The sequence below is a fragment of the Coloeus monedula genome (assembly GCF_965178545.1).
Source record: "Coloeus monedula genome assembly, chromosome: 8".
Classification (NCBI taxonomy): domain Eukaryota; kingdom Metazoa; phylum Chordata; class Aves; order Passeriformes; family Corvidae; genus Coloeus; species Coloeus monedula.
The window spans coordinates 27006463-27030709 of NC_138788.1; the positions used below are offsets into that span (position 1 = coordinate 27006463).

The 24247-nt window shown below is 36.8% G+C and overlaps 1 protein-coding gene across 1 annotated transcript in view; it reads right to left on the bottom strand.

Moving 5' to 3' along the window:
• The window catches only part of CFAP43 (cilia and flagella associated protein 43), a gene marked incomplete at both ends in the record, with an annotated part of 43121 nt that overhangs the window by 7508 nt on the left and 11366 nt on the right, over nucleotides 1–24247 (bottom strand). Inside the window, 26 exons of the mRNA XM_082285843.1 lie at nucleotides 56–142; nucleotides 1567–1674; nucleotides 1758–1877; nucleotides 2423–2548; nucleotides 3361–3438; nucleotides 4181–4270; nucleotides 5434–5640; nucleotides 7060–7269; nucleotides 7899–8015; nucleotides 8658–8762; nucleotides 9203–9328; nucleotides 9799–9876; nucleotides 10625–10693; nucleotides 11303–11453; nucleotides 12158–12288; nucleotides 12763–12915; nucleotides 13666–13835; nucleotides 14620–14760; nucleotides 15750–15853; nucleotides 16880–17028; nucleotides 17837–17917; nucleotides 19014–19130; nucleotides 19891–20022; nucleotides 20723–20802; nucleotides 21749–21811; nucleotides 23783–23933. Coding sequence (XP_082141969.1) covers nucleotides 56–142; nucleotides 1567–1674; nucleotides 1758–1877; nucleotides 2423–2548; nucleotides 3361–3438; nucleotides 4181–4270; nucleotides 5434–5640; nucleotides 7060–7269; nucleotides 7899–8015; nucleotides 8658–8762; nucleotides 9203–9328; nucleotides 9799–9876; nucleotides 10625–10693; nucleotides 11303–11453; nucleotides 12158–12288; nucleotides 12763–12915; nucleotides 13666–13835; nucleotides 14620–14760; nucleotides 15750–15853; nucleotides 16880–17028; nucleotides 17837–17917; nucleotides 19014–19130; nucleotides 19891–20022; nucleotides 20723–20802; nucleotides 21749–21811; nucleotides 23783–23933 — 3144 coding nt within the window. The remainder of the gene's footprint in view (nucleotides 1–55; nucleotides 143–1566; nucleotides 1675–1757; nucleotides 1878–2422; nucleotides 2549–3360; nucleotides 3439–4180; nucleotides 4271–5433; nucleotides 5641–7059; nucleotides 7270–7898; nucleotides 8016–8657; nucleotides 8763–9202; nucleotides 9329–9798; nucleotides 9877–10624; nucleotides 10694–11302; nucleotides 11454–12157; nucleotides 12289–12762; nucleotides 12916–13665; nucleotides 13836–14619; nucleotides 14761–15749; nucleotides 15854–16879; nucleotides 17029–17836; nucleotides 17918–19013; nucleotides 19131–19890; nucleotides 20023–20722; nucleotides 20803–21748; nucleotides 21812–23782; nucleotides 23934–24247) is intronic.

Consider the following 24247-nt stretch of genomic DNA (forward strand, 5'->3'; position numbering starts at 1 on the left):
AGACACAACATTAACTTTTAACTTCTGAACCTCCTTGTGTTTCCAAGAGTCTCACCTTCCCTTCATGTATTGCGTCTTTATAGGGGCCTGTGTAAGCCTCAACACCATTTTTTGCAGTCAGGATTTTTCTTGCACTCTTGACCTATAGTAAAACCAAAAGATTTCAGGAATGAAACAGCCAGCAGAAGCACTGAATGGCTATTCACATACACTGACACTTCCTTATTTCTAGAGAAACCATGTGAGCTACTTTTAGTAACCATAGAGTGCCTTCTTCAGGGGTCACTTGTAGATACTGCTGGAAGATGAAGTGCTGTGAAATTAAACTAGACTGCTGCTTAAGAATGTAACAAATTTGTATAAGAAGTGCTTACAAGCATTTTGAAACATTGAATGTAAGGACATATGTTGATATTTTTTTCCCCCACACAGATTTTCTTTTACTTTCACATCATCTCAGGTAAGACCAGTCAAAAAAATCTCAAATGTTGTTCAGTGGAGAGTTCTTAACTTTAGAATGCAATTTCCCCATTGTCATGGCAGAGTTCTGCTAAGTGTCAACATACTAAAGTCACGTTTTATAGATGCTGTTAAATGCTAATACTCTGCTGGGGAGACAGTTTTGTTGTATTTCACAGTTTCCAGGGACCAAAAGTTGTACCAATGGGACCACTGAGAAAGTGAAAAAAAAAAGTATTTTGAAAAATGTAAGCTGGTGTACACTTGGCTTCAGATGGCTTTAAAACTAGTCCATCCAATCCAGTGGTAGGGGCTAGGTGCCTGTTTGGAATCCCTCCCTGCAGCTCACAAAGTGCCACTGGCAGCTCCAAACACGGTGCTCTGCACAGGATGAGCAGGAGATTTGACACGTGGAGGCAGCAGAATATTATCTGTGGACTCATGAACAGCTCCATGAAGACAAAGTGGGCAAATGGGATAATATTGTCCCAAGAGCCAGAACCAACCTGCAGACTTGCATTGAAATCCAGATCTACTACTGTGCTATCCAGGCTTTTGTTGACTTCTATGGGATTAGACAGGAATGGATAAACTCTAGGAGGTTAAACTGGTTGATAAAAATATAAACACTTTGTACTGTGTGGTATGTTCTGCTTCCGTGGTCAGCTACTCTCACTCTGTCTTATGCTTTGAACTGGCAACGCACATCAGCATGGTCCTGGCCTGCACTGGACACCTCAGTGAAAAATGTGATGGCATTACACATTCTTTGTGCATCTTCCTGTCATAAATCCAACATAATTGGTACTTGCAGCTTGATACCAGGTACTAAAGAATATTATATGTAGCAAACAAATAGCAGTATGCCCTTCTGAATGTATGAAGTTTTACCAAAGAACTACAGATGAGCTGAGCTGAGTACCTATTAAGAAAACCAGATTTATTTATATGTATGTCGCATGTACAGGTTGAAAAAAAACCCAATGACCCTGTAAATTGTCAGAAAGTCCTTTATGGCAAGATTTTGGTTTGGAAAGAGCAGACTTCACATGAAACTGTACTGTAAACATGACATTACTCCTAACAACATTCCAAATGACAACTTACTTTTTCTTTCTTCTTTTTTGTAAGGAATTTATGAAGTCCAGCTTCTCTGGTGTCCAACTCTTCATCCAACAGTAAAGCATAAATGAGATTGACTATTTTGAGTTCTTCCTGTGAAATGATTGTAATATAATAAAAGTTAACATTTCTGCTGCACAGAGGCAGAGATGAAAAATTAATGATTTTTGCAACACCTGGTAGATGACCATCTGTGATTTCACTTTCTTTTCAGAGAGTTTGCAGACACTCTCATCAAAATTTTGTGTTGTTTCCTTGATGGAATCTTCAAGTTTCTTCCATTCATTTCTTAGAAACTGGGGAAGGGAAGGACAAGAGCAGTTATATTACATCTGGAGGAACAAATAATTTCTGATGTGTCTCTAGATATATATCTATATATATGAGATGATGGAGAATGCACAATATAGAACTGTGTAATTCAGCCAAAAGGCCACCGAAATTACTTGTTTGGAAAGAGTTATGCCAGGCTATAAAGTTATGTTGTTCCAATACTATTTTGAAGAATAAATATAATTGTATTATTTGTGTATGGCATCAGCAACTCTGGGAATGGAACCTGAAAAACACATTTCAGAAATACTGGTACATTTGTGAAGGAAAGTTACCTTCTTAGGCTATCACAAGTTTTTACCCATAGTAATTGTTGTAAGTGGAGACTGCCTAATTCTACTGTCTAAGGTAAGATTTATTTAATATGCCACATGATCTTTGATGATCATTTATTCTTATTCCAGCCTGTTTATTGGCATTCATTTTTAGAACTTGCTTCTGAGAAAGACAGGAAGCTTTGGTCATGAGCACTGTGAACAAATCCATATTTTTCCTCATTTTAATTTACCTCTCTATACTCTTCTTTGTCTTCATTCAGTTCCTTGACTTTTTTCTCATAGTCTTCAAATGTTCTCTTTTCTTCTTCACTCCAAAGATCCTCAGGTCTGGATATAAAAGAAGGTGGAGGGATATCCTAGAAGTATTGAAGAAAAATATGCTTAAAAAGCAATATTAAGTCTACATCAGCACACTAACAAACTACAGCATGCACTAAATTTCATGAAACGTATTTCTTAGTAAGGTACAAGTCAAAGTAACATATATATTCTGTTGCTCTGGTCTGTTACTTGCACCAGTAATTTTAGAGTAATTATATTGTGCTAGACTCACTGCCTTACAGGAATTCACTACTGGATCTTGTAAAATACAAGTATTTGGTACTCAAATACTACTGTCAGTACAAGATACACCACATTTTCTGTCTCAGAACCCCAAATCTAACTCCATGCTAATGTAAACTTCTAAGTGGAGTCCTAATTTTTCAAAACTGATCGATTTCAGAGGAGTGCTTAGGTCTGCCCTACCCTTTTTCTGTGGCACTCCTTCACATCCTTTCCTTCCTCTATCTATATTTGCTGAGTTAAATGAAACTGTTTTTCTGTAAGATCACAGCCATGGATGATAGACCCTCCCCCCAGCAATATAGTTGTTATATTGGTAATATATTAGATAGATGTAATGATGATACATTAAATGGATAATGTTCCTACAGTATGCCACTGTGACAGGAACAGGTGTTGATGGGTAAATCATACACAGGCAGTAGAATCTTGTGGTCTCTTTTTGTGTATGCTCTCTTATGGAGCCTATCTGGTCATAATTCAATTCTACAGTTCTCCAGCTTTCTTCTGTCACTGAGGTTAGAGAGAGGTTTGCTGGTTGAATTTCACATTGCCATTAAGAGCCCACAAGTTTCCTAAAGGACATGGCAGAAACGCATCTCACCATTTTCAAAACGTCTTCCCTCCTGATTTCTAGCACTCCACCCATCATGTCATCAAGAGCACGCAGTCTTTCATCATCCTGGGAACAACCACAAAAAATACTTGAAGGTACAAAAGAAGAGTAGCAATTGCACGTTTTGGGGACAACAACAGTGTTCGCCTCTAGATTATTCAGTGTGTCACTAGTAGATTGATGCTCTTTGGGGATGTGTGTGAAACATGCCAAAAGTTTCAGAGTTTTTACTGGTAAACAGATGTTCATATCCCAAATAACTTACTAAAACTGCCATTTTGGTAGTTTTGGAAAGAACACATAGGCATAGGGTATTCCTGGCCAACTGGCAAGCTATGATGAAGGAAGTTGTAGTGTCACTGTCTTATTGTGGATCTGTTTTGGGGCCAGAACCATCTTAGTTTTTTTACAGATAGATTTTAAAGCCAGAGGAAAGCACTATGGTCTCCTAGTCTGATCCCTGGAGAACAGAGGCTGCTCAATCAACAAACACATATCAAGCACAAAGCTCCTGATTGAGCAGTAGCATGACTTTGGACATGTATCTAGTTCCCAGCCACCTGATATGGTATTTTAAATTGCCCCTAAGCACATGCTTAAAAACTGTGAGTCTAACATTATCTTTTCTCCCCCCAGCTGACCTATGTAGTTCTGATTGTAAACAATAATAAGAGGGAAAACGCACATATCGTTACCTACCAGTTTAAATTTATTGTCCCATACTACATTACTGGCATGTTTCAGTGCTGCATTAATTAAAAAGCCTAACAGAGACAAAGGCCTGTAAGAAGGATACTACTTTAATTACCGTAGCAGCAAGGCGTCTTTCCCGTTCAAGCTTAGCCAGCAATTCCAATTGCTCTTTCTCCTCTTGAGTCAAGTATTTCTCAGCTTTAATCTGAAGGAAGAAAATGAGGTTCATATCAGGCTTCTTTTCTCCAAACATGATCACGTGGGGACTAAGAAGCTTTGGAAGAATGGTGGTCCTGGTTTTGGCTGGGATGGAGTTAAATTTCTTCCTAGTAGCTGGTACAGTGCATCCCTCAGCCTTGGGATTGGTATGTTGGTGGTGAGCAATTGTTTTTCATTTGCATCAGTTATTTTTCCTGGGTTTTCTTTCTCTTTTTATTATTTTCCTCTTAATTACATTTATGATTAAGTTTTAATTTAATTAATTACGATTATCATTGTTGTTATTATTATGATATTTTATTTCAGTTATGAAGCTGTTCTAATCTCAACTCATGAGTTTTCTCACTTTTACCCTTCCAATTCTCTCCCTCACCCTGATGAGATGGGGCAGTGAGCGAGCAACTGTGTGGTACATAGTTGCTGACTGGGGTTAAACCATGACAATGCTGTAATACAAATTCTTAATGTTTTCTCTATCTCTGCTCTATGACAATATTCCTCAAGATGAAAATTCTCCTTTTGTACAGCTACAAAAACTACATTTAAATATCTTAAAATATAAACCACCATCACTTTTGTTGATACTAGTTGTGTTTTGTGCATGCCTATTCTTACAGTGGGATAACATGCACTAGTGAGAGAGCAAAGAGAAATGGCAAAAGATTGGCCACATGAGCAGATAACATCAGTGGAAAATATTGCATAAAAAATACGCTGTTTCTTTGTAAATAATTAATTGAATTTATAAGTACATTACTAAGTATGCTCTAATACTTAGATTTTCAGTTGGAAACTACTTTGTTTCAAAATGGTGCTCAGAGAAAACAGACAAACCCTTAACTATGGAAGCAGTTCCTGAAAGCCCAGTTTGAATGTCAGGAACAAAGAATTCCTACCTAATTTATGGGCATTTTGAAAACTTTTAGCATCAATAAATTAATTTTGTATATATTTTTTTCATTTCAGATTGACTTATTAAGTCTTTTCTCCTTAAAAAAGAAAGGGAAGAAAATGAGCCAAAAAGATGATTTTAAGTATACAGACATAGCTGCTTTAAGGTTTTTCAGTACTGACACAATGTCTGGAAATGTGAAGAATTAGAGAACTGGATTTGAATGGGTGAAATAGAAAGATGCATTTTTCAGACACCTCTGAATCCTGAACGGTGAGCGCTCGCTCCGGCATCTCATCATCTGTAAGGACTGGCTCCCACACTTCCACTTGAAGTTCAAGCTGTTCCAGGATTTCTCGGATCTTCATGTTTGCTTCTTTCACTCGTGCTATCTCCTGCTCCTTTTGTTGTACAATTGCATCAAATTCCTCATTAAAAGCAGTTTTCACTTTGTAAATTACATCCTGGAATACAGAAAAAGGAAACAGCAGTACTGTTCAGGTGATGCCATAATGATTTTTTGCCTTTTCTTTTATACCCCTTTTATATACCTTTTTATACCTTTTTGTATTCTTAGTGTTTTTTAGCCTACATTCTTAGACTTATGTTGTTAAGCTAGGAGACTAAACATTTTAGAAGCTTCAGAGTTAGGGATCAGTGTGTCCCAGACCCCAAGGTCCTCTCCAGAACACATTCTGTAAACTGAGATAGAACCATCCAGGGGAAGGCTCCTGGGAGGGGAGGCTCATTCAAGCCTCTCATTGGGGAATTTTTGATAGATCTGCTAATTAGTAAGACCTATAATGTTATACCTGATCTATTGTGGGTGGGCATTGTGGTGTGCATTGAGGTGAATTTGACCTGGACGTAGTGCACCTAAGGATCCTTAAAATAAATACCAAGGTAAAATCCCTTTTTCCCTTCCAACTGTGTTTGATTCTTGATTTTAAGACCAGGAAAAGGCATCACAGGTCACATCCATCCATGTTTATATACTACTCCTCAAGCCATCAGAATCATAAATGTGTCTATTTGTGTGTGTGACAGGGAGATAAACTGATAAACCCGTTATGGGAAAATCATAAGGGCAGAGTTCAAGCTTTGTTAAATGGAGTTGGGCAGATGATCTCTTTTTGCCTTTTTTTGTTCCCTGGAAATTTTTATTCATTCCTTCTACGTATTTGGCATTTAAGAAAGAATCTGAAAGAAACATGCTGCTGCCAAAGTTAGATAAAAAAATCAGTCTGTCCTCTATTTGGTTTTTTTTTGGCCCTCTTCAGCTGAAAGAAGGAGGAGCTTCAAAGAAAAAACCATGGGACCTGTAAATCTAGAGACTGTAAGTCACAGGTGTAGGAAGGGAGAGCAAAGGATATACTTTCCTGATGCAACCTGCAGTTTCAATATGCTTTCATGTGATTCTCTGACATATATAAGTAAAATGTGCCCATTAAACAAACAAACATTGGAAACTGACTTTTTAAGAAGACCTCAGACCTTATAATCATTTAAAAAAGCATGTGTTCTGAGTGGATAAATTCTTCTTTTAGCAGAGATAATTGATCTCAACAAAGAAAAGTAGAACTTTAAGAGGGTAGCATATGTCTCTCTTACTGTATCAATTTACTAAAATGCACCCTGAAAAGGATACAGATACCCTGAAATTAGATAATCAATTTCATAAGATGTTGTTCTTCCAAACCCAAGCTGGAAAATCCACAGCACTATGTGCATTTATCAGCTTTTGTCTCAGTTACTCAGAGACTGGTGCAGCTCTCCATTGTTTAGCGTCAGTATGTCCAAAATCTAACAGTGGCTGTGGCTGCTGTGAAAACCAACAGATATGAGAGTGTCACTGCAGCAAGACAAATTTCAGAAGGTATCACCTTCAATAATATTGTCTGATGGAGTTTCTGCTCCCTGGTGTGCAAGTCACATTGGTGGTATAGGGTAGATGTGTCGCCACCATACTGACAGCTCAGGCTTCCATTTAGGCAGTGAGATGCACCATTGTCAGCCACATCTTCTGCTGCCTTCTCTCCTTCTTCCTCAGATAAAGCAGTCTCAGAGTCAACCTCAAGATTTTTCTTCTGAGCCTGCATGTCACAAACATGGCAACTGTGTTAGATTTGTACACGATCCAGTGGCATATGATGAAAAAAATTCTAGAGGTTATATTCTTCAATTAAGCTCAGTGATCAAAATAATACAAGTTGAAATGTTTATATCTGGAATATTGGGTCCATTTGTAGGTTCCCCAGTACAACACTGGGAATACTGAAGCAAGTCCAGTGATAGGCCACTAATATGAGTAAAGACTTTAAACATTTTACATGTGAGGACAGTCTAAGAGAACTGGAATTGTTTACCCTCAGGAAGGAGAAGGCTTGGGGGGTTCTTTTTCCTGTGAGGGTTGTCAAATGTGAGAAAAGGTAGCCCAGAGAAGTTATGGATTCTTTCACCATGGAGCTATTCCAAGCCTCACTGGACACAACCCTGTGCTGCATGCTCCAGGAATGCTGGACTAGATAAACTTCCAAAGGGTTCTTCTAACCCCAGATATTCTGTGATTATTTAAGACTAATACATCTTTTTTAGCAACATTTCGTCTTGATTTCTATTTTAAAATTTTTTTGGCTAACTTCAACAGCAAGAAAATGAGCCTTAGGAATGTAATTAGATAAAGAAGTGATAAGATGCCAGCTCAAAATATCATGATCTGTACCTTAAGATCAGCTGTCTCAGTCTTCTTTAAGTGGAGAACTTTCTTCAAAGTTTCCAGCTCTTCTTTACTACGTTCCTTCAGTGGATAATTACTCACTTGACAATCCATATGGAAGCACTGCTCAAATTTAAAATACAAAAACCCAAAGTAAGAATTTCTTCAGAATGTTTCTATCAGTTCATTTGTTCAATACCTGAATGGTAAACAATTACAAAGGCTTCTTAGAATCAGGAATAAAATTGAGGATCAATTAGTACAGACAATGTATTAAATATAGTTTTTAAAAAGAATCTATGGATGTGGTTTCTTTATCCATCTTTCTCCACAGAATTAAACCAGAACTAGTTTTTTTTTTGTCAAATGACTTGCTCTTTCACTACCCTTAGGATAATCCAGTACCATCAGTTTCACTCATCTCCCTCTGTTTACAATAGGCAAAATCAGGGTTAAGTTTTGCCTTTATGTTCTGTGTAGCAGAAGTCCTACGGACTGCACAAAGAAAAATAGTGTTTACTTCTATACTGTCTGACATCAAGGAATTAAAGTGTTGCCTATTTGCTAATCAGCACCCTTTTCCACCTTAGAAGGTAAAATCAGCTAGGCTCAGACAAAATGAACAGAATAAAAGATTTCCCTGAGCCCTGGGAAGAAGTAAAATTTTCCCCACACCATAAGCAAATCAGAAACATGTTATTTTGTCTCAGTACCTTAAGGAATAAATAAACTACTGCAGAAAATGTCTTAAAAAGAAGAGGTTACCTTAACTGCACGCCCTTTTACACACATAACATCCCAGCAGTCATATTTGATTAAATCTTGCAAATAGCAGTAGGATAAATTCTCCATCTCAATCTCCTTCCTCGCCTTTCAATATACAGAAGAGAAAATAACAAGATGTGATGCAAAGTAACAAGATATGGACAATGTGCATTGAATTATTGAAAGAAAACTAACAGATAAAATGAATTATCAATATTTCATCATCTTAGACTATCACTACCATCTTCTCCAAAACCTATATTGCATAGTACTGAAGGCATCATTTTCTATGTGATGAAAAGCATTCTAGAACTTAAGCAACATGCCCAAGGCCACAGTGTGAGATTTATAGTTTCTGGCATAAATCATATTCCAATTTGCATTGTCTGCATCAGCAGTTTCACCTGCTTCAAAAAGTGACTTTAAATACTTTTCCGTTTTTCTGCTTCTCAGCAGTGAACACAACTTTGAGATAATCCTCTGTTATTCACTCATTTTTCTCCTTTCCACTTACAGTTTTAAAATGTTCCCCCATTCTGCCATACCCTGGCCACATCTTGTTCAGCCTCTTCTTGCACTCGTTCCTGTTCTTCTAAATCCAGGTTGAACTCCCAGTGCTCAAGTTTCTCAATGTCTGGCACCTGCTCATTTTCATGCATCATTTTCTGAATCTGTTTTTTTAAAAAATAAGTGTAAGGAATAAAAAGTAATTTGAACGTGAATAGGGGAAATGCTATTTTTAACACTATAGAACTTGATATCAGAGAAAATTATTTTAATTACCTGCACTTTTAACAGCCTTATGGGAAGAAACAGAAGAAAAAAGAGAGGACAGTATTTTCTATAATGGAAGGTTGTTAGGCAGAAATAAGCCTGCTGAGGGGACAGATATAGGTATAAGGTACAAGGTATAAGGGTGGTACAAAATATTCATTTGGAGCAAAGGAAACTGAGAAGCAGACAGTAACTCCTGGCAGTTTTAGGAGTTCTTCAGGTCCCTGAAGAGACACATCTCTTTAATACCTGTCTGCTCAGAGTTTATGACAAAAATGTAACTGAGCACTAGAGCTCACAGCCATAAAGGAAGTGTTCTTGTAAACAAAACTGGGAAGCCGAGCCATTACCCTTGTAAGAAACTCACAGTTTCACGCAGCTTTTTAATTCCCATTTGCACTTCTTCCTTCTGGTTAGCAAATCTCCGAATGTCTTCTCTCATAACCTGACATACAACAAATGTATTGTTGAAAGACAAAAAAAAAGGCAAGAGGAAAAAAAATACTGAAGTAATCTAAAGGAACATTTTCTATACAGAAAATAAAATGCCAGAGGGGTTAATACCTGAAATAGACACAACCCTAATTGAATAGGATAATCCTTAGAATTGCACAAGAGAAAACAGATCTCACAGTCAGGTCACACTGTAAACTGGTTGTACAGCAACAGCACTTGAAAAAAAGAAAATTAACTAAAGAAAGCCGTAATTACAAGTGCAATGCTTACAGACACATTGACCTGCATAAAGCCTACTGCCAGAATTTTTTAATCCTTAGATTTTTCATTGTTGAAAATTTTCACTGCTTTCATTTTTCATTGAGTAACCTGCCTGGTTTCTGGTAATAATCTTCTGTGCAACTTTTTGACATTTAGAATAAAAAAGTCTTTTTATAAGTTTCCAAAAGAAGTGAATTTGTCAGGCTTTTTTTTTCTTTGCTTTTTTTTTCTTTACTCCTTGTGTAGAAGTGCTCTTCTGGTCTTCAGAGCTCCTACTGTGCTTGGCACGTTCTCTGATGTGTTTATAACCTTGACCTAGAATTTCTAAAAGTCTAGATCAGAATGGTTGAAGAGAAGTCCAAATGTGAGAAAAGCTTTTGAAACTAGATCCCTTTACAGCAAATACCTTAGCACCCCAAGTAACTAATGACCCTTGAAAACTCTGGCTTCGATTAGTACTTGTTCTGTGAAAGTACCTTCTGCATTTTCTGACCTATCCATGTCATGTCATTGGTATTTGTGACGTTTCCATCTTCTTCTGCCACCTCTGCAGTGGAAGATTTCAGTGGTGCCTCCTGAAATTAAGGATATAAACGTCTAACTCAGGTACTCAGAGAGTGAAAGAAAGATGGAAATTAAAGAAAAAGTGGACTCCCATTAGAAACACCACCACTTAGAGAGTGTTACATTTTTGTTGCCTAACCAGTACCCAGATTTGATCCTGCAAACCCTTGCTATTGTGCAAAGCCTTTTGAGTCAAATGATCAACTGGACTAATCTCTGTAATCACAAGTTTGATTGATTCCAATGGAAAAATACATAATTAGTAACACACAATGTATAGCAGTAACATCTCACTGGGAATGACATGTAACTTCACATGAGGAGAAACTGACTTTCACAAAGTTTTCTGTGCCTTAGGAAACCAAGTGAAACTGAAGATGTGAATGTCATCTTCCCATAAATATTCCATTTCTTTGATAGTACTCTTCTGCAAATTACTATTTAAGCATAATCAGCCTATCCTCAGACTTATTCTTCCACTTTAACAAAAGGATCAGTGTATTAAGGACAATTTTTATCATGTACAATTTCAGGATAATGATCAAACTTTCCCCCCATAAAAATAAAGAAAACACATTAAATTTCTTTACTGGAAGTGATTTTGATGTGGACTCTGGGTCAAACTTCCATTCTGGCATAGATTTTAAAAATGAATTTTCATCTGAAGTAGACTTGTTCAGTATTTCAAGAAGAGATTGCCAGTAAAGAGCAGCTTGCTCTACTTCAGTTTCTTTTATCTCCCTGGTAAACAGAAAGGGAACTGATGTATTTTTTGTATATTATAGAAAAGGACAAAGTATTAAATATTCATTATAACACAATTATTAAGTAATTTAAAAATGCCTATTCAATATTTTTGTATTGTTTGAGTTCTAGAATTGCATAATTAAGTGAAGTCTCCAAAGAAGTAAAAATTCTGAAAGACAGATTGCCCATATTAAAAATATTGCTCTGACAGAGTCATCTTTAATCTATGCATCTACCTGAACATTGATTTTACCACAGAAAAACTGTACAGTCAAGTGTCTCTTATTCCTAATGTCTGTTAAGAGCTCTCTGTAGCCACAGTGGAATTCCCATTAAAGCTGTGATGTCTCCTTATCACTGAGTTAAAATAGTAACTCAGGAGATTACATCCCTTACATCCCCAGGGAGCCCTTTCCAGAGCTGATTTGAGAATGATAAGAAGTATCACTACTGGCGATACTTCCCAGAAGATACTCCTGTATGTTGTGCTGGAATCAGACCCAAAGTGCAGTACTTTTCCGGAGCTAGGGAGGCCAGCTGCCTCCAAAGATGAGAGGAATGATTTTATTTCTATCCAATTCTTCTCCTTACTTTGAGACTAAGAAAAATGAAGTCTAGAATCACAAGTAGATGCAAAAATTAATCTGTCAGGATACAAGAAATGACACAATCAATATTAGTTGCCACTTTATACATACTTCCACTTCAGACACACCAGGGCACAATCATTTTCACCGTTAACTAGGATGAAATTGCCATCCAGGGAGAATACCATGGATCTGATTCCCCCTCCTTGATACGACTGACAATGCTTTTGAGCAAGTATATCCTAGAGAAGTCATAGAAGCAGTATCAGCAAATACATTTTTATAATGGAATATGTCTTTAAATTATTTTTATTATTTAAATTTTTAAAATATTTTGATGTTTCTTTATGTTTAGATAAAAGTCAATCCAAAATGGCAACACAAAGTACATAAAATAGTAGGGGTTTTAAGTTTAAAAGGTTCGACTACACATGGGACAAGTTTGTAGTATATTGATTTTGCAGGAGGTAAAGAATAGTAGCAAAATTATCTACACTAAGATTTACTGAAGAAGGAGGTAAGTGGTTTGTATGACTGTATACACATTCATTATAAAAACAATGGTCCTGTATAATGCTGTATCAGTCCATGTTCAACACAAATTTTTCTCAAACACCTTCTATTCAGGTGAGGGAAAGTTTACAGTGAAGGAAAGTAATTTTCACACTTCTGTCTCACGTAAATCAAACAAAGCCTGTGCCCAGATGCCCACCTACCAGAGTAGAAGTATTGTAGATAAACAAAACACCATCCTTGGCTGCTGCTGCCAGCCACTGGCTGTTGGGTGATAAACAGAGCAAACCTGATCCAAACTGATTGCTAGGAATCCTCTTTTCTGATGAATATACTGATGGATCTTCCAACTTACTCTGCCAAACAAGCAAAAGGTTAGCAGCAGTTCAGATGATATCTATGAAATATCTATGCCATTTTGAGAAGATTAATGACAGGTTTGTGGGTTACCACATGCACTGCAGTTTAAACTGTTGTTGGATTACTAATCTCAGGAACTAGTGCCATTGCTGTGCTGCTGATTTGCCTCTCATCTCTGCAAAAGGGTCTGGATTCAGTATGTTTGAGCCTGGAATTTCTTGGCTCAGAAAGGATGTGACATGTCAAGGAGGAATGCTGACCTTTAGAATTCACCTTTTTACTTACCTTGACTCAAAACTCTGGGAGACCTGTGAGCTGCAGAGAGCTGCAGTTCTTCAGCAGGCAATGACAGTGGCTTCCTGAAGCTCCCACTACTTCATTGTGAGGCTGGGCTGGGTTTGCATTTGAGAGTCCTGGGCTCACGTTGGCTCAGCCCCTTCAGGAGCTGCATGCCCAGGTCACTCAGCAGACTGCACAAACCCACAGCTCCAGCACAGAAGCCACATGTGAAGTGCCTGCAAGTGGTGTGGATTTTAAGAACCAATATAATAGGACAAGGACATTATTTTTGCCAGGTTTCTGAGCAAGTGGTAGGATACTAAAAGTTGCTGAGTATGTATGGAATAGGTATTTTGAGTGGAGAGAGGATTTCTTTAAGATAATATCCTGCTATATTAATTTCATCTACAGCCTTTGTTTGCTGGTATTTAACCATCACCCAAAGTAAAGCAACTGCAGAGAATTACCTCTTCAGAGAGGTGGTATTTGCAGATGAAAGGTGCACAGGTGCAATAGCCATACACAATGTTATCCTTCAATCTGACTGCTGAGCTCAAAGGGCAATCCAGATCATATTGCTCCTTTTTCAAGTCACTAGTGTTAAACATTCCTTGTTCATTCACATACTTATCATTATCTAAAAGATTGACAAAAGAAAGAGGGAGAAAAAGGCATCACTACCACGAATGCAGGTGCTTTCTCTATCATGTAATTATGAAAATGATCCTCAGCAAGGAGTGAGCGTGATGTAACTTTTCAGGGAAGACACTGGGAATTCATTACTTAGATTTAACACCAACTCAGTGAGTTGTGCTGATGTAGCAGCACACTGCAGTGAAGCAGAGCAGTAGCTCTACTGGCTCTAAAGAAGTATGAGAAACAGTTTAACCACAGTGCTGTGACAATTTGCATACACTAATTTACTCTGCTTCTTGAGTATTACATCAACAGTGCTAATTAGTTTGCATGAAGGTTCATGTCACCACTGCCTTCATCTAGAACTTATTTTAGGAATCTCTGCCATGAGGAACACACAGCCTGGGTGGTATTGGTTAAAACACTGCAGTTCACATCTTCAAAAGGGCATTTTATTCTTTTTGGTTCCCTAAATTGAGCTTTAAAGGGACACCTGAAATTAAGACTGACGAGGCACCTGATATAAAACTGAAATGAAGACAATAACTGCAGATCTTCAGCAACTTTGAAAATAAAGCCCCATTTTATATGTCTAAAAATAGGCACAAAAAAATCTAATATTACCGAACATTAAAAGAAAATATTAACTTTGTTGAAAACTACAAAACTACTTTTTGGAAAGTTTGTAAAATGTACAACCTTTTAAAAATTAAACGTAAGTAACTTGAAAATCTGATGCTAGGCTTGTTGCCCTAGAAAAAGTTAGTATATATTGCAATTCTTACCTGTTGCAATTGCTGAAGACAGATGAAAAATTTCCAGTCGTGCTTGTTGGACCTCTGATACATTAAGAAGTACCATCACTTCAACTAAGTCATTCTTTAAGTCAGAAATTACAGAAAGGTGGAGCACTTCATCTGCCAGTACTGAAGCAGGTAAGGAACATCAATGGAAATTGTTACTGAAGCATGGTAACCTTGTTTTTACTAAGCTATCCTGTGACACAAAACGAGATCCCAGTTTGGAATACATCTCAGCTCAGGAGTGCTGCATGCACTCAACTCCGCTTTAGGCACTGGGTGCTGGGAATCCCTAAGCACAAGCTCATTATTATTACACTACACAGTCAAATCTGAATTTACCTCCAGCTTGAATTGTAGCAATTTTGAGGCTGTCTGCTGGTAACTGCCAGATAAAGCACAGAAAAACCCTCCTCTAACAAGCCATCCAGACAATGATCAGGCAAATTACAAAAATTAAGGAGATAAATTAATTAAAATGATAATATAATGTCCTTTATACTTAAAATTATGGTGAATGTCGATACACACAGATATTATCTGTAAGAATACTGGTTTTGGAAAAATGAATTAATAAATTTCAAATTTTTTTTGTGAGTTAAAATTCATCATATTTTATTCCTCACTATCAATCAGCAAAGCTGACAATTTCAGCAGTCCCCATGTTAAAGATGTCTGTGGTAGAAATTTGTAACAGGAGATTACACACAATGATCATAATCTACAGTTTTTTAATCCAAATTCTCACAAAATTCTTTAGTTTACCACTATTACTTTTGTGCTGGAGCTATGATCAGTTTGTCAGCTAATCCATTCTTTTCCCTGTGACTTATACATACTCTGAAAGAAGGTAATATTGGTACATTTGCTAACTAAAATTACAAAGGGGGGAAAAAAGCAAAAAACCAAAACCAACGAACCAACCAACCTCCCCAAAACAAAACAAAAAACCCCAAAAAGAACTCCGGTCCTTACAAAATAGGTGGGAAGAATATGTTTAGTCCTCCCAGAAAATAAGTAGAATGAAGGTGAGTGGGTTAGCCTGACTGGCAAGTACACTTAAAATTCAGAAAATAGTGAGAAGAAAATGTAATTAATGTTGTTACATGTATTACCTATATATCCCAGAACTTGGAATAATTCTGATGGACGAGCATCTAGAATAAAGATGTGTCCTTCTGTAGCTCTTGCAATGAGGAACTGGCCCCTCTGATCGTAACTAGGTAAAATGCAAATCCAAGTAGAAATCAATTCAATACAGTCAATAAAAAGAGTCAAATAATTTCACTCCCTTAACATGCTGACTTCACTGAGAGCATAAACACAAATTTCAGCTTCTGGGTTTACACGGTTAGGGTCTGATATAAAGCCCAGTGCTATGAGTGCAGTTGCTAATTGAGTGGGTGGTCAATCTAAAGCTGATCATACTCCACAGCAGTCCGCATTAACAACTTTGTTAAGTCAGAATTTCTTTTACATTCACTTTTTTAGAAATAAAACTATTATACAGATCTTGATATTATTTTGAAAAAACATGTCTTTGCATTGATTGAATTTTGAACAAGTTGCTTTCTGTATCTATTTTTAAAGTTCTGTCTTAGGTAGCTGTGAAAAGAGACACATCTGAGTCTCAAATAAAAGACAGATTTATATTAAAGTTTAGCAGTTCAAAATCCATTGTATCCTTTGCAAAGTAGAGTAATGCACTCTCAGATTTTTCAATAACTGGGGGGAAAAAAACCCAACCAACAAAAACCCCAACCAAACAAAGCCTTTTAGATCACTAGAGTGAATTACAAGAGGACTGGTAAATTCCAGAACTTTAAGCAAATGAATAATTAACAACGGTAACAAAAATGCACCAAATAAAAAGAGATGACCAAAAGGCTTAAACTTAACTTCACAAAACCTTAAATTTATATTCAGTGAGAAATAACTCTCTAAAGTCAGATACATGGAATTGTGAATAGTTACTGCATATGGTGATCTGTCAGAAGGCATCTTACACTTCAGTATCTTCTGTGTTTGGTTAAACCTTCTTAAAATACAGATTTATTACATTTCTCTTACATAAATCCTGCTACTACCTGTTGCAAGCACTTCAGAATATGTTGGAAAAACATAAAAGCTGTTAAAATATTTTAATTGGTTATTTGTAAAATAAAAATTTCTTTTTTTTTTTGCTCAACCAATATTATTACTCAAACAATAAACTGACAATATTCCTACCCTACTAGATACTTACTGCAAAGACAGCACTGGAAGTTTGGAAAGGAAAATTTTGTGAACAACCCGTGGAGCTTCAGCTTTGGTAACATCAACAAAACAGATTTGACCTATTTGGGTCCCTACAGCAACACTGTTGGAGGAGGGACAGCAAGCCATAGAAGTTGCCTAGTTGAGAAGTAGAAGATACTTAACAGTTCAACATATTTTTATATATTAAGCTATTTGTTAGTATGACATTTCCTTTGCTATTTAAAAGTCCCTAAAATTTGAAGAAGAAAACCCAAGTGGTTTATTTAAAAAACATGTTTTTAACAAAGAAAGTATTTTAGAGCCATCATGGAAATTCATTCTATGCTTTGTAGCTACACATTAAAAGCTAATTCTATTCTTTCCAAAAAATACCAACCATTATATCCACTCTCCAGATTCTAAGTAAAAGAAGTTTCACCTAAATAAAACAGTGAGTGCACTGTTGTGCACAGCTGCTACAGAAAGGGATTTTCTTCCTTACTATGTCAGAATCCAGGGTTTGAATGCATCTTAGGACAACGCATTAACACTTTGAAATATTTTTATCAACTCAATTCTTAAAACCTGTTTTTCATATCAGTCAAGGCATTTAGCTTTTATACCTTCAAAACTTTTCTGTTACTCATTAAAAAGAAAAAAAAGGAATACCATAAAAATTAAAATTTAGGTATTGTTTACAAAGATGTGCTTAAAGACACATCACTAGGACATTTGGCTGAAATGTTTCCTCTGCTTTGTAGTCAAGATAAACACATGACATGATTAGCTCAAGGAAACATTCTGAAACATAATATTCTTTAAATCTCATCCATGGGTTGCTCAAAGACATTACTAAGCTTTGCTCAGCGCTAGTTGATCCAAATCTGTGGAATATTATGCTATCAATAGAAAAATATAAAAATTTTAAGTATCGGTCACGATATAAGATCCTGGTTTCATGTACCTCAATACCAAGGTTTAGCTTGCTGAGGAAAGTTCCATCTTCCAAGGACCAAACTTGTACTTCACCTGAAACTGTTACAGACTGTTGAACAGAGAAAAACAGAGTCAAAAGAGGATGAAATAACCAAATAGTCTAGAAGTGACTAGTGATCTCCTATAGAATATAAATTCAACTAATCTCTATCATAGCAGATTAAGGGTTACTAGCTTCATTTGGGATTATTTAGCTTTTCATTAAGTCCAGTTGCTGCAAGGTACACCTGCTTAAGGAATACTTTCAATAATTTTTGTGCATTCCTGCACGTACAGGAATGATCTTTAAGAAGAATGAGACAATTTAGGGCAAAATGTGGAAGCTTGATCAATATTAGCACTCCCACCATTCTGACTACAATAGAAGAACCTGCTTATAAATTTCTTTGCACAGGAAAGCCTTGAGGAGAGGTCTTCTTTTCTCACAAGAAAAATGATGGATATTAAAACAATACTTGATTTCTTCTTATATCCAGGAAATTTTGTAATCCCTCAGTAATGTAAGGCTAGAGATCACTCAACCTTCACACTACTCATACACAGTCAGGTAAAATTCAGCGTTCCCATGCTAATGGTGAACAAAGAGATCCAGCCAACTTAATCAACTATGACCCCAGATTTTCTAGGCTGGCTACTTGGAGAATCCATGACCTGGAAATGAATTTCTGGCCAAAATACATGTCTTTCAGGAGTAAAAGACAATGAAAAGCAAGGAATTTCTACGAACGGACAGGTCCATGAGTAAGGCATTCTTTGTCCCTGGACCCAGAGCAGAAGTATCTCTCAGGATGTTCCAACCTGTCCAGAAGGCTGAAAAGATCATTAGCAATTGTTGGACAACATCAGTTCTCTGAACTAAATCCATCTTTTGCTCAGCTATCTTCCTGAACAATATAAGTCACACAAATCAGCAGCAGAACCAATACGACATAAATGACCCCACCTGCATTCTAGGGTAAGTTCTGACCCCTTTATAGGCTATAGCAGAATGAATGCCATTTACTTCCTTAATGAGAAGTTACACAACTGTAACAAATATCAGAACAGTCCTGATTTCTGCAAGGCTTTTCATTTCATGCCTTAGCAACATATTGGTTACCTGAAAAGAGCCACTGTTCTATATTAGAAATAATACAATTTCTTACCACACAGTAGTTGTTCCCTGGAGTAAGAAAATCAGCTGCCAGAAAACAACTGCTGGATGTGTCCAAGAGTTTGACAGCTTCTCCACTATGGGCAGGTTTGTAACTATAGACTGTCCCCTGACAAATAAAGAGAAATAATCCATCACTGGCTATGAAACTTTTCATTAAAAGCTTTTGAACACTTAAAAATACCCCACCATCTTTCTGAGCTTCACTCTTTGAACTTTTATATTTGACTCTAACCTGAGGTAAAAAGTGCCCAGTAGGATTCATCTTAATTTAGTGGATTATATTGTTACCCTAGCTGAAGAGGAGGTTAGTTCATTTTAGAGTGATCCATCTAACCACATTTTCAATAAGTTTTGTTTCTCAAACTTGCTTTAATAAAACAATTTCAACACACCAAATCTCATGTGACTCCAGAAATTAAAAAATATTCTAAACCAACACAAAACTTCATGTCTGTATAGAGAACAACTCTACTGCAGAGTCATGGTAGGTCTGACACACCCAAACTACACTTTTCTCCCTGTGCAAGCACACATCAAGCCTGGAGTTCATGCCCAGTAGATCCATGACTTGGACACATGGGAGACCCTGAGCACATACTCAACTGCACACACACAAGGATTTCTGTTGGAAAATCTCAACATTAGGTACTTTATAGTCCACCATCTGTAGGAGAAAATTTTCTTGCACTTCATTAAAAGTCTTTCCAATTTTCAGTAGAAACACAGAATGGACTACATGTTCACCTCTGATATAATTTGTTGACTTGTGTGATTACATTAGATGTTTTGTACTAATAGTATCAGCATATTCATATAAAGTCACAGGAATATCCCATTCTGTAGTGCTGTTATCTCAAATGCTGTACCTGGTCAGTGACAAGCAGAAGACTGGTGTAATCAGGAGAAAATATGAGGCTGGAAATGGGCTCTGAGATATCTGCACAGATTTTCATCTCATACTGCAGCTCTTTGATGTGATAAAAGATTAAAATGCCCTCCTGTGCAGAAAAGTACAAATCCACATGAGGTCTATGTCACTTATACTATTGGGCAAACTGAACTGCAAGATCTGAAAATCCCTGGAGTAGCAGTGTTTAACTGCAACCCATCACCAATGGTCTCATTTTTCTTTAGTATGTTTAAGTCAAAAGGACTCTAAACCGAGATAATAAATCTATTGAACATGAAGGTGTTCTTTAATACAGTTCTTAGTGACAGTCCATGTTTGATAACAACAAACTCTCACATCAGCTAATGCTTTAGATTTCATGTTCTTTTTGAGACAGTGTAAGAATTCGTCCCCCTCTTAAGCACGAATGTACAATGGCATTGTCAGATTGGGTTGGATATTGAGTTAGATTTTGCACAAAACAATTTGGCAATTCCATTGGCCATTTTCTCTCCTTTCCTTTTTTTGTCCATCCTTCTCTTCTGTTCCTCTACAACATTCTTGAATAAAACCAGGATTGTCCTCTTTTATTGCTTCTTTGATTACAAAAATAGAATATTTTCCTGCTCTGCTCCCCTGTGTCAAGTCTTTACAAAGTGAATATAGACAGCACCAGAAAGGACCTTTATAGTCCTGCAGCCCTTCACTTTTTCCTAACTCCTGTCTTTGCAGTGAACTCTGCAAATATACTCCATTTGAATGTTCTTTGATTTTCACACAGTAAGTTAAAAGCATAAAGGATGCCTTACACTTCCAGCTGCGTACAGTCCCTCATTACAAAATGCCATGGCAAGTAAAACTGGTTTTTGCAGATTGTTTGGTTTGCCACCTAAAAGCACAAAATCAACATAAAATATCAAATTTAATTTATTGCAACAATGTGTCACAACTCCAAATCTGGGATGATTTACTATTTATTTGTGAGTAAAAAGATCATAGAGTCATTTAGATTGGAAGGGATCCTAGAAGTCCTCTAATCCAACCCCCTGCTCAGCACAGAGCCGACTTCAAACTCAGAACTAACTTCAAAGTCGGATTATGTTGTCCAGAGTCATATCAGCTAAGGCTTGAATATACCCAAAAATGGAAATTCTGTATCTTCTCTGGGCAACTTGTGCCAATGTCTGACTACCTTCACTGTGAAAGTACTTGTTTCCTAATATACACCCAGAATTTCTGTTGATGCAAACAGTGTCCTTTGCCTGTCTGGTTGTATCTTCTCTGTAGCCTTTCATTGAATAGCTAAAGCAATAGTAAAATCCCTCATTTCCTTTTCTCCAGGCTGAACAAACATAGCTCTCTCAGACCATCTTTGTATGTCATATTCTAAGACTGCAATAATCTTTGTGGTAATATGCTGAACTTCATCCATTCTATTGTTTTTGTACTGTGGAGCCCAAAACAAAGTGTTTGAAACAAACGCCTAAATCCTAACTCAGATAAATTACAAGGGACTGCAGTTCTAAAGAAATGCTAAAACTAAGCAGTAGGAAACCTCTTCTAGCACCACTTACTCCAATTTAAATTAGAACAAACAGAAATTTTTCCACTGTCACTTTCTCCTGAGGCTTTTAATTTGGCTGTCTATGAGCACAAAAGCTATTAATCTTTTGTCATGTAAACACACATAATATTGCCAACAATGTGTCTTACAGAGGCCAGTGTGAGACGAGTTTTTCTAACCAGTGGCTTCCAGCTGTACTCACATATTATTACTCCCAGACATCAGCAGTGCTGCCTAGAAATCTATTAGCTTCATTTGAACATGGAAATACCTTTCTTTTTCTGCGCTTCTCTACGAACATAGGACACCACATCCGCTATTTTCTGCATGAACTCTGCACAAAAGAAAACAATTTATGATGTCGACCTTGTTTGTATGTCAATATTGCAATATAAGTCAGTTGTATTCCACTCTACTGAACAAAAAGGCCAGGTTCAGTACACTAAATGAAAAATGTGCATTCTTCCTCAATATCTACCATTTCTGCCATCTATGCAACTGAGCAAGCACAGTTCTCTTACTCAGTTTACAGCTGTAAAAAGAAGATAACGTGGACTTGGCGTGGAGAGTGGTACAGATGCAGACTTATCTTCCTTCTAGTGCTAAGTTATGGTATCCTTATTTCTAACAATGATTCCTTTTTTTAGATACATTTGCAAGGAAACTTCTGCCAGTCTGAAAACAATGCCTAAGTGACATGTTGTGGCTGCTTACGATTCTGTTTGCAACACATTATCAGGAATTCAGCATGTGCTTAAAGCTGGCCATGCACTTCAGCATTCTGCTAAATAGATACAGATTGCAGCCTGTTTTAAATTAAGCAGAAGCTTCAGTATAATATAAATACAGACCATTTTGTTATACAGTTTTAGGACAGCACTCAAAAATGAACATACAGGCCAAGAAAAAGCCCAAATGGCAAATATTCTTGTTGCCTTCTACTCAACTGACAAAAACAGTTCTGATCACACCTCAGCTTTTCATTTCCAACTCTTTATTTGCTAAATTCAACACTCTGATCATTTCAAAAAGAGAAATAATGCTGGTTTGTTGGGTTGTTTTAAAAGCAGCCTTCCATTTTGGTGTTAACTATCAAAAGTGAAAGTCAGGGATACTTGCTGCAGCTTAAAAAATCATGTACTATATGTGAACAGAAGAAAATAAGATTACCAGGAGATTATCTATTACCACTAATTCAGTGTTTGTTAGAGAAACAGCTCTATGCTAGGAAGAAGCATATTCCAGTACTCCTCCTAAACCTGACCAAAGCATGAACTTCCTGTCCATGGCAGGACTGACACCTTCCATCCCATCAAAGGATGATGGGGTACAGATTGCCAAAGGAACAATTTTTGATGGTTGTGTCTCAGCATCCTCCATTTTGGCAACCCTCTGAACAGGCACAGAAGGGTAATGGTATGTAGCAGAGGAGACAGCTCAGGTTTCCCAGAAGAAGGTGTGAAATGGGTTGCCCTTGACGTAAAACTTTAGTCAGTCATAGCCTGCCAAAGGTCCCCATGAAAAAAGACAGGTGGGAATACTTATAGGGCACACAAACCAACTTGGTGAGTTGCAATCAATCAGAGGTCCTCCCATTCCAGAATAAATTAAAAGCAGATTCCTTTGTCTGAAGCCAAAGACATCTTCTGTTCACTCACTGTGCCTCACACATTCTCCAGTAAAGCCTGGTAGTGTTTACAGCCTTGTTTTCATTATAAAATAGTCTATGTAAGAGCTGGCATTAAGGAATGCTATTGAGCCACACTGCTTCAGTTTTGTTGTTTGAAGACTCGTGAGCCCTCAAAGATCACTTCTAACATTACCTAACATAGCAAATGAAGACTATCCAACATTTCATGCAAAAGAAAATAAATTACTGGTACTTAACTAATAGTAAAAATAGTACTGTTGTTAGTACTACTAATAATAGCTGGTATATTAATAGTTTAATGTTAATCTATTAGGGCTGGTTAATACGATCTGGAATCCTGGAAATATAGTTAATTTAATCAATTTTGATGTATGTTAATTTAATCAATTTTGATGTATTTACAGTTGTTTTGGTTTTGGTTTGGTTTTTTTCACAAAGAAAAATGAAAGTCAGCTATTGGGTGTTAAAAACACCCCACAGAAGCTCAAAAGACATCCTCATATGTTTACTGTACTAATTAAAAAAATAGGGTTCTACAATATAGCTTTCTAATTTCTGTAAGGTACACAGCAGGAGAACAGAAGAAAGCACAAAAAGCTTTCATCTATCCCCTTTCCTCCCTACTTGAATGAAACACACTCAGCTATTTCTTACCAGGTGGAGCTTTTTGTTGAAGAACAGAAACACTGTACTTCTCAGCATCAATTGCCAAAACATATCCTTCTTTACAGCCCATGTATATTTCTGAGGTTGCAGTCCAGCAGTGGGCAGTGGGATGCACAGAAGTCTTAATACAATTTCTAGGCTTCAGCATGAAAATAAAAAAGTTCAATCAACAATTGACAAATATCTGTACAAGCTGTTACATACATTTCAAGATAAGAAAAAAAAAGATCATTACTTCCTAGAGTCTGACATCATGTTTAACATCAGCATTATTTTATTCAGTCATCCCTTCAGTGAAGCCAGTAACTGGAAAAAGAACATTCTCCAAAAAAGTGTATGTCTGGAGAAAGGGTGAACTTACTCTCTCTCTCTAGAAGCTTGTTTAAATGATGAATTATATTTTCAATTAAAAACTATATATTTTTAAATTTGCATTTATCTGGATTTATTCTC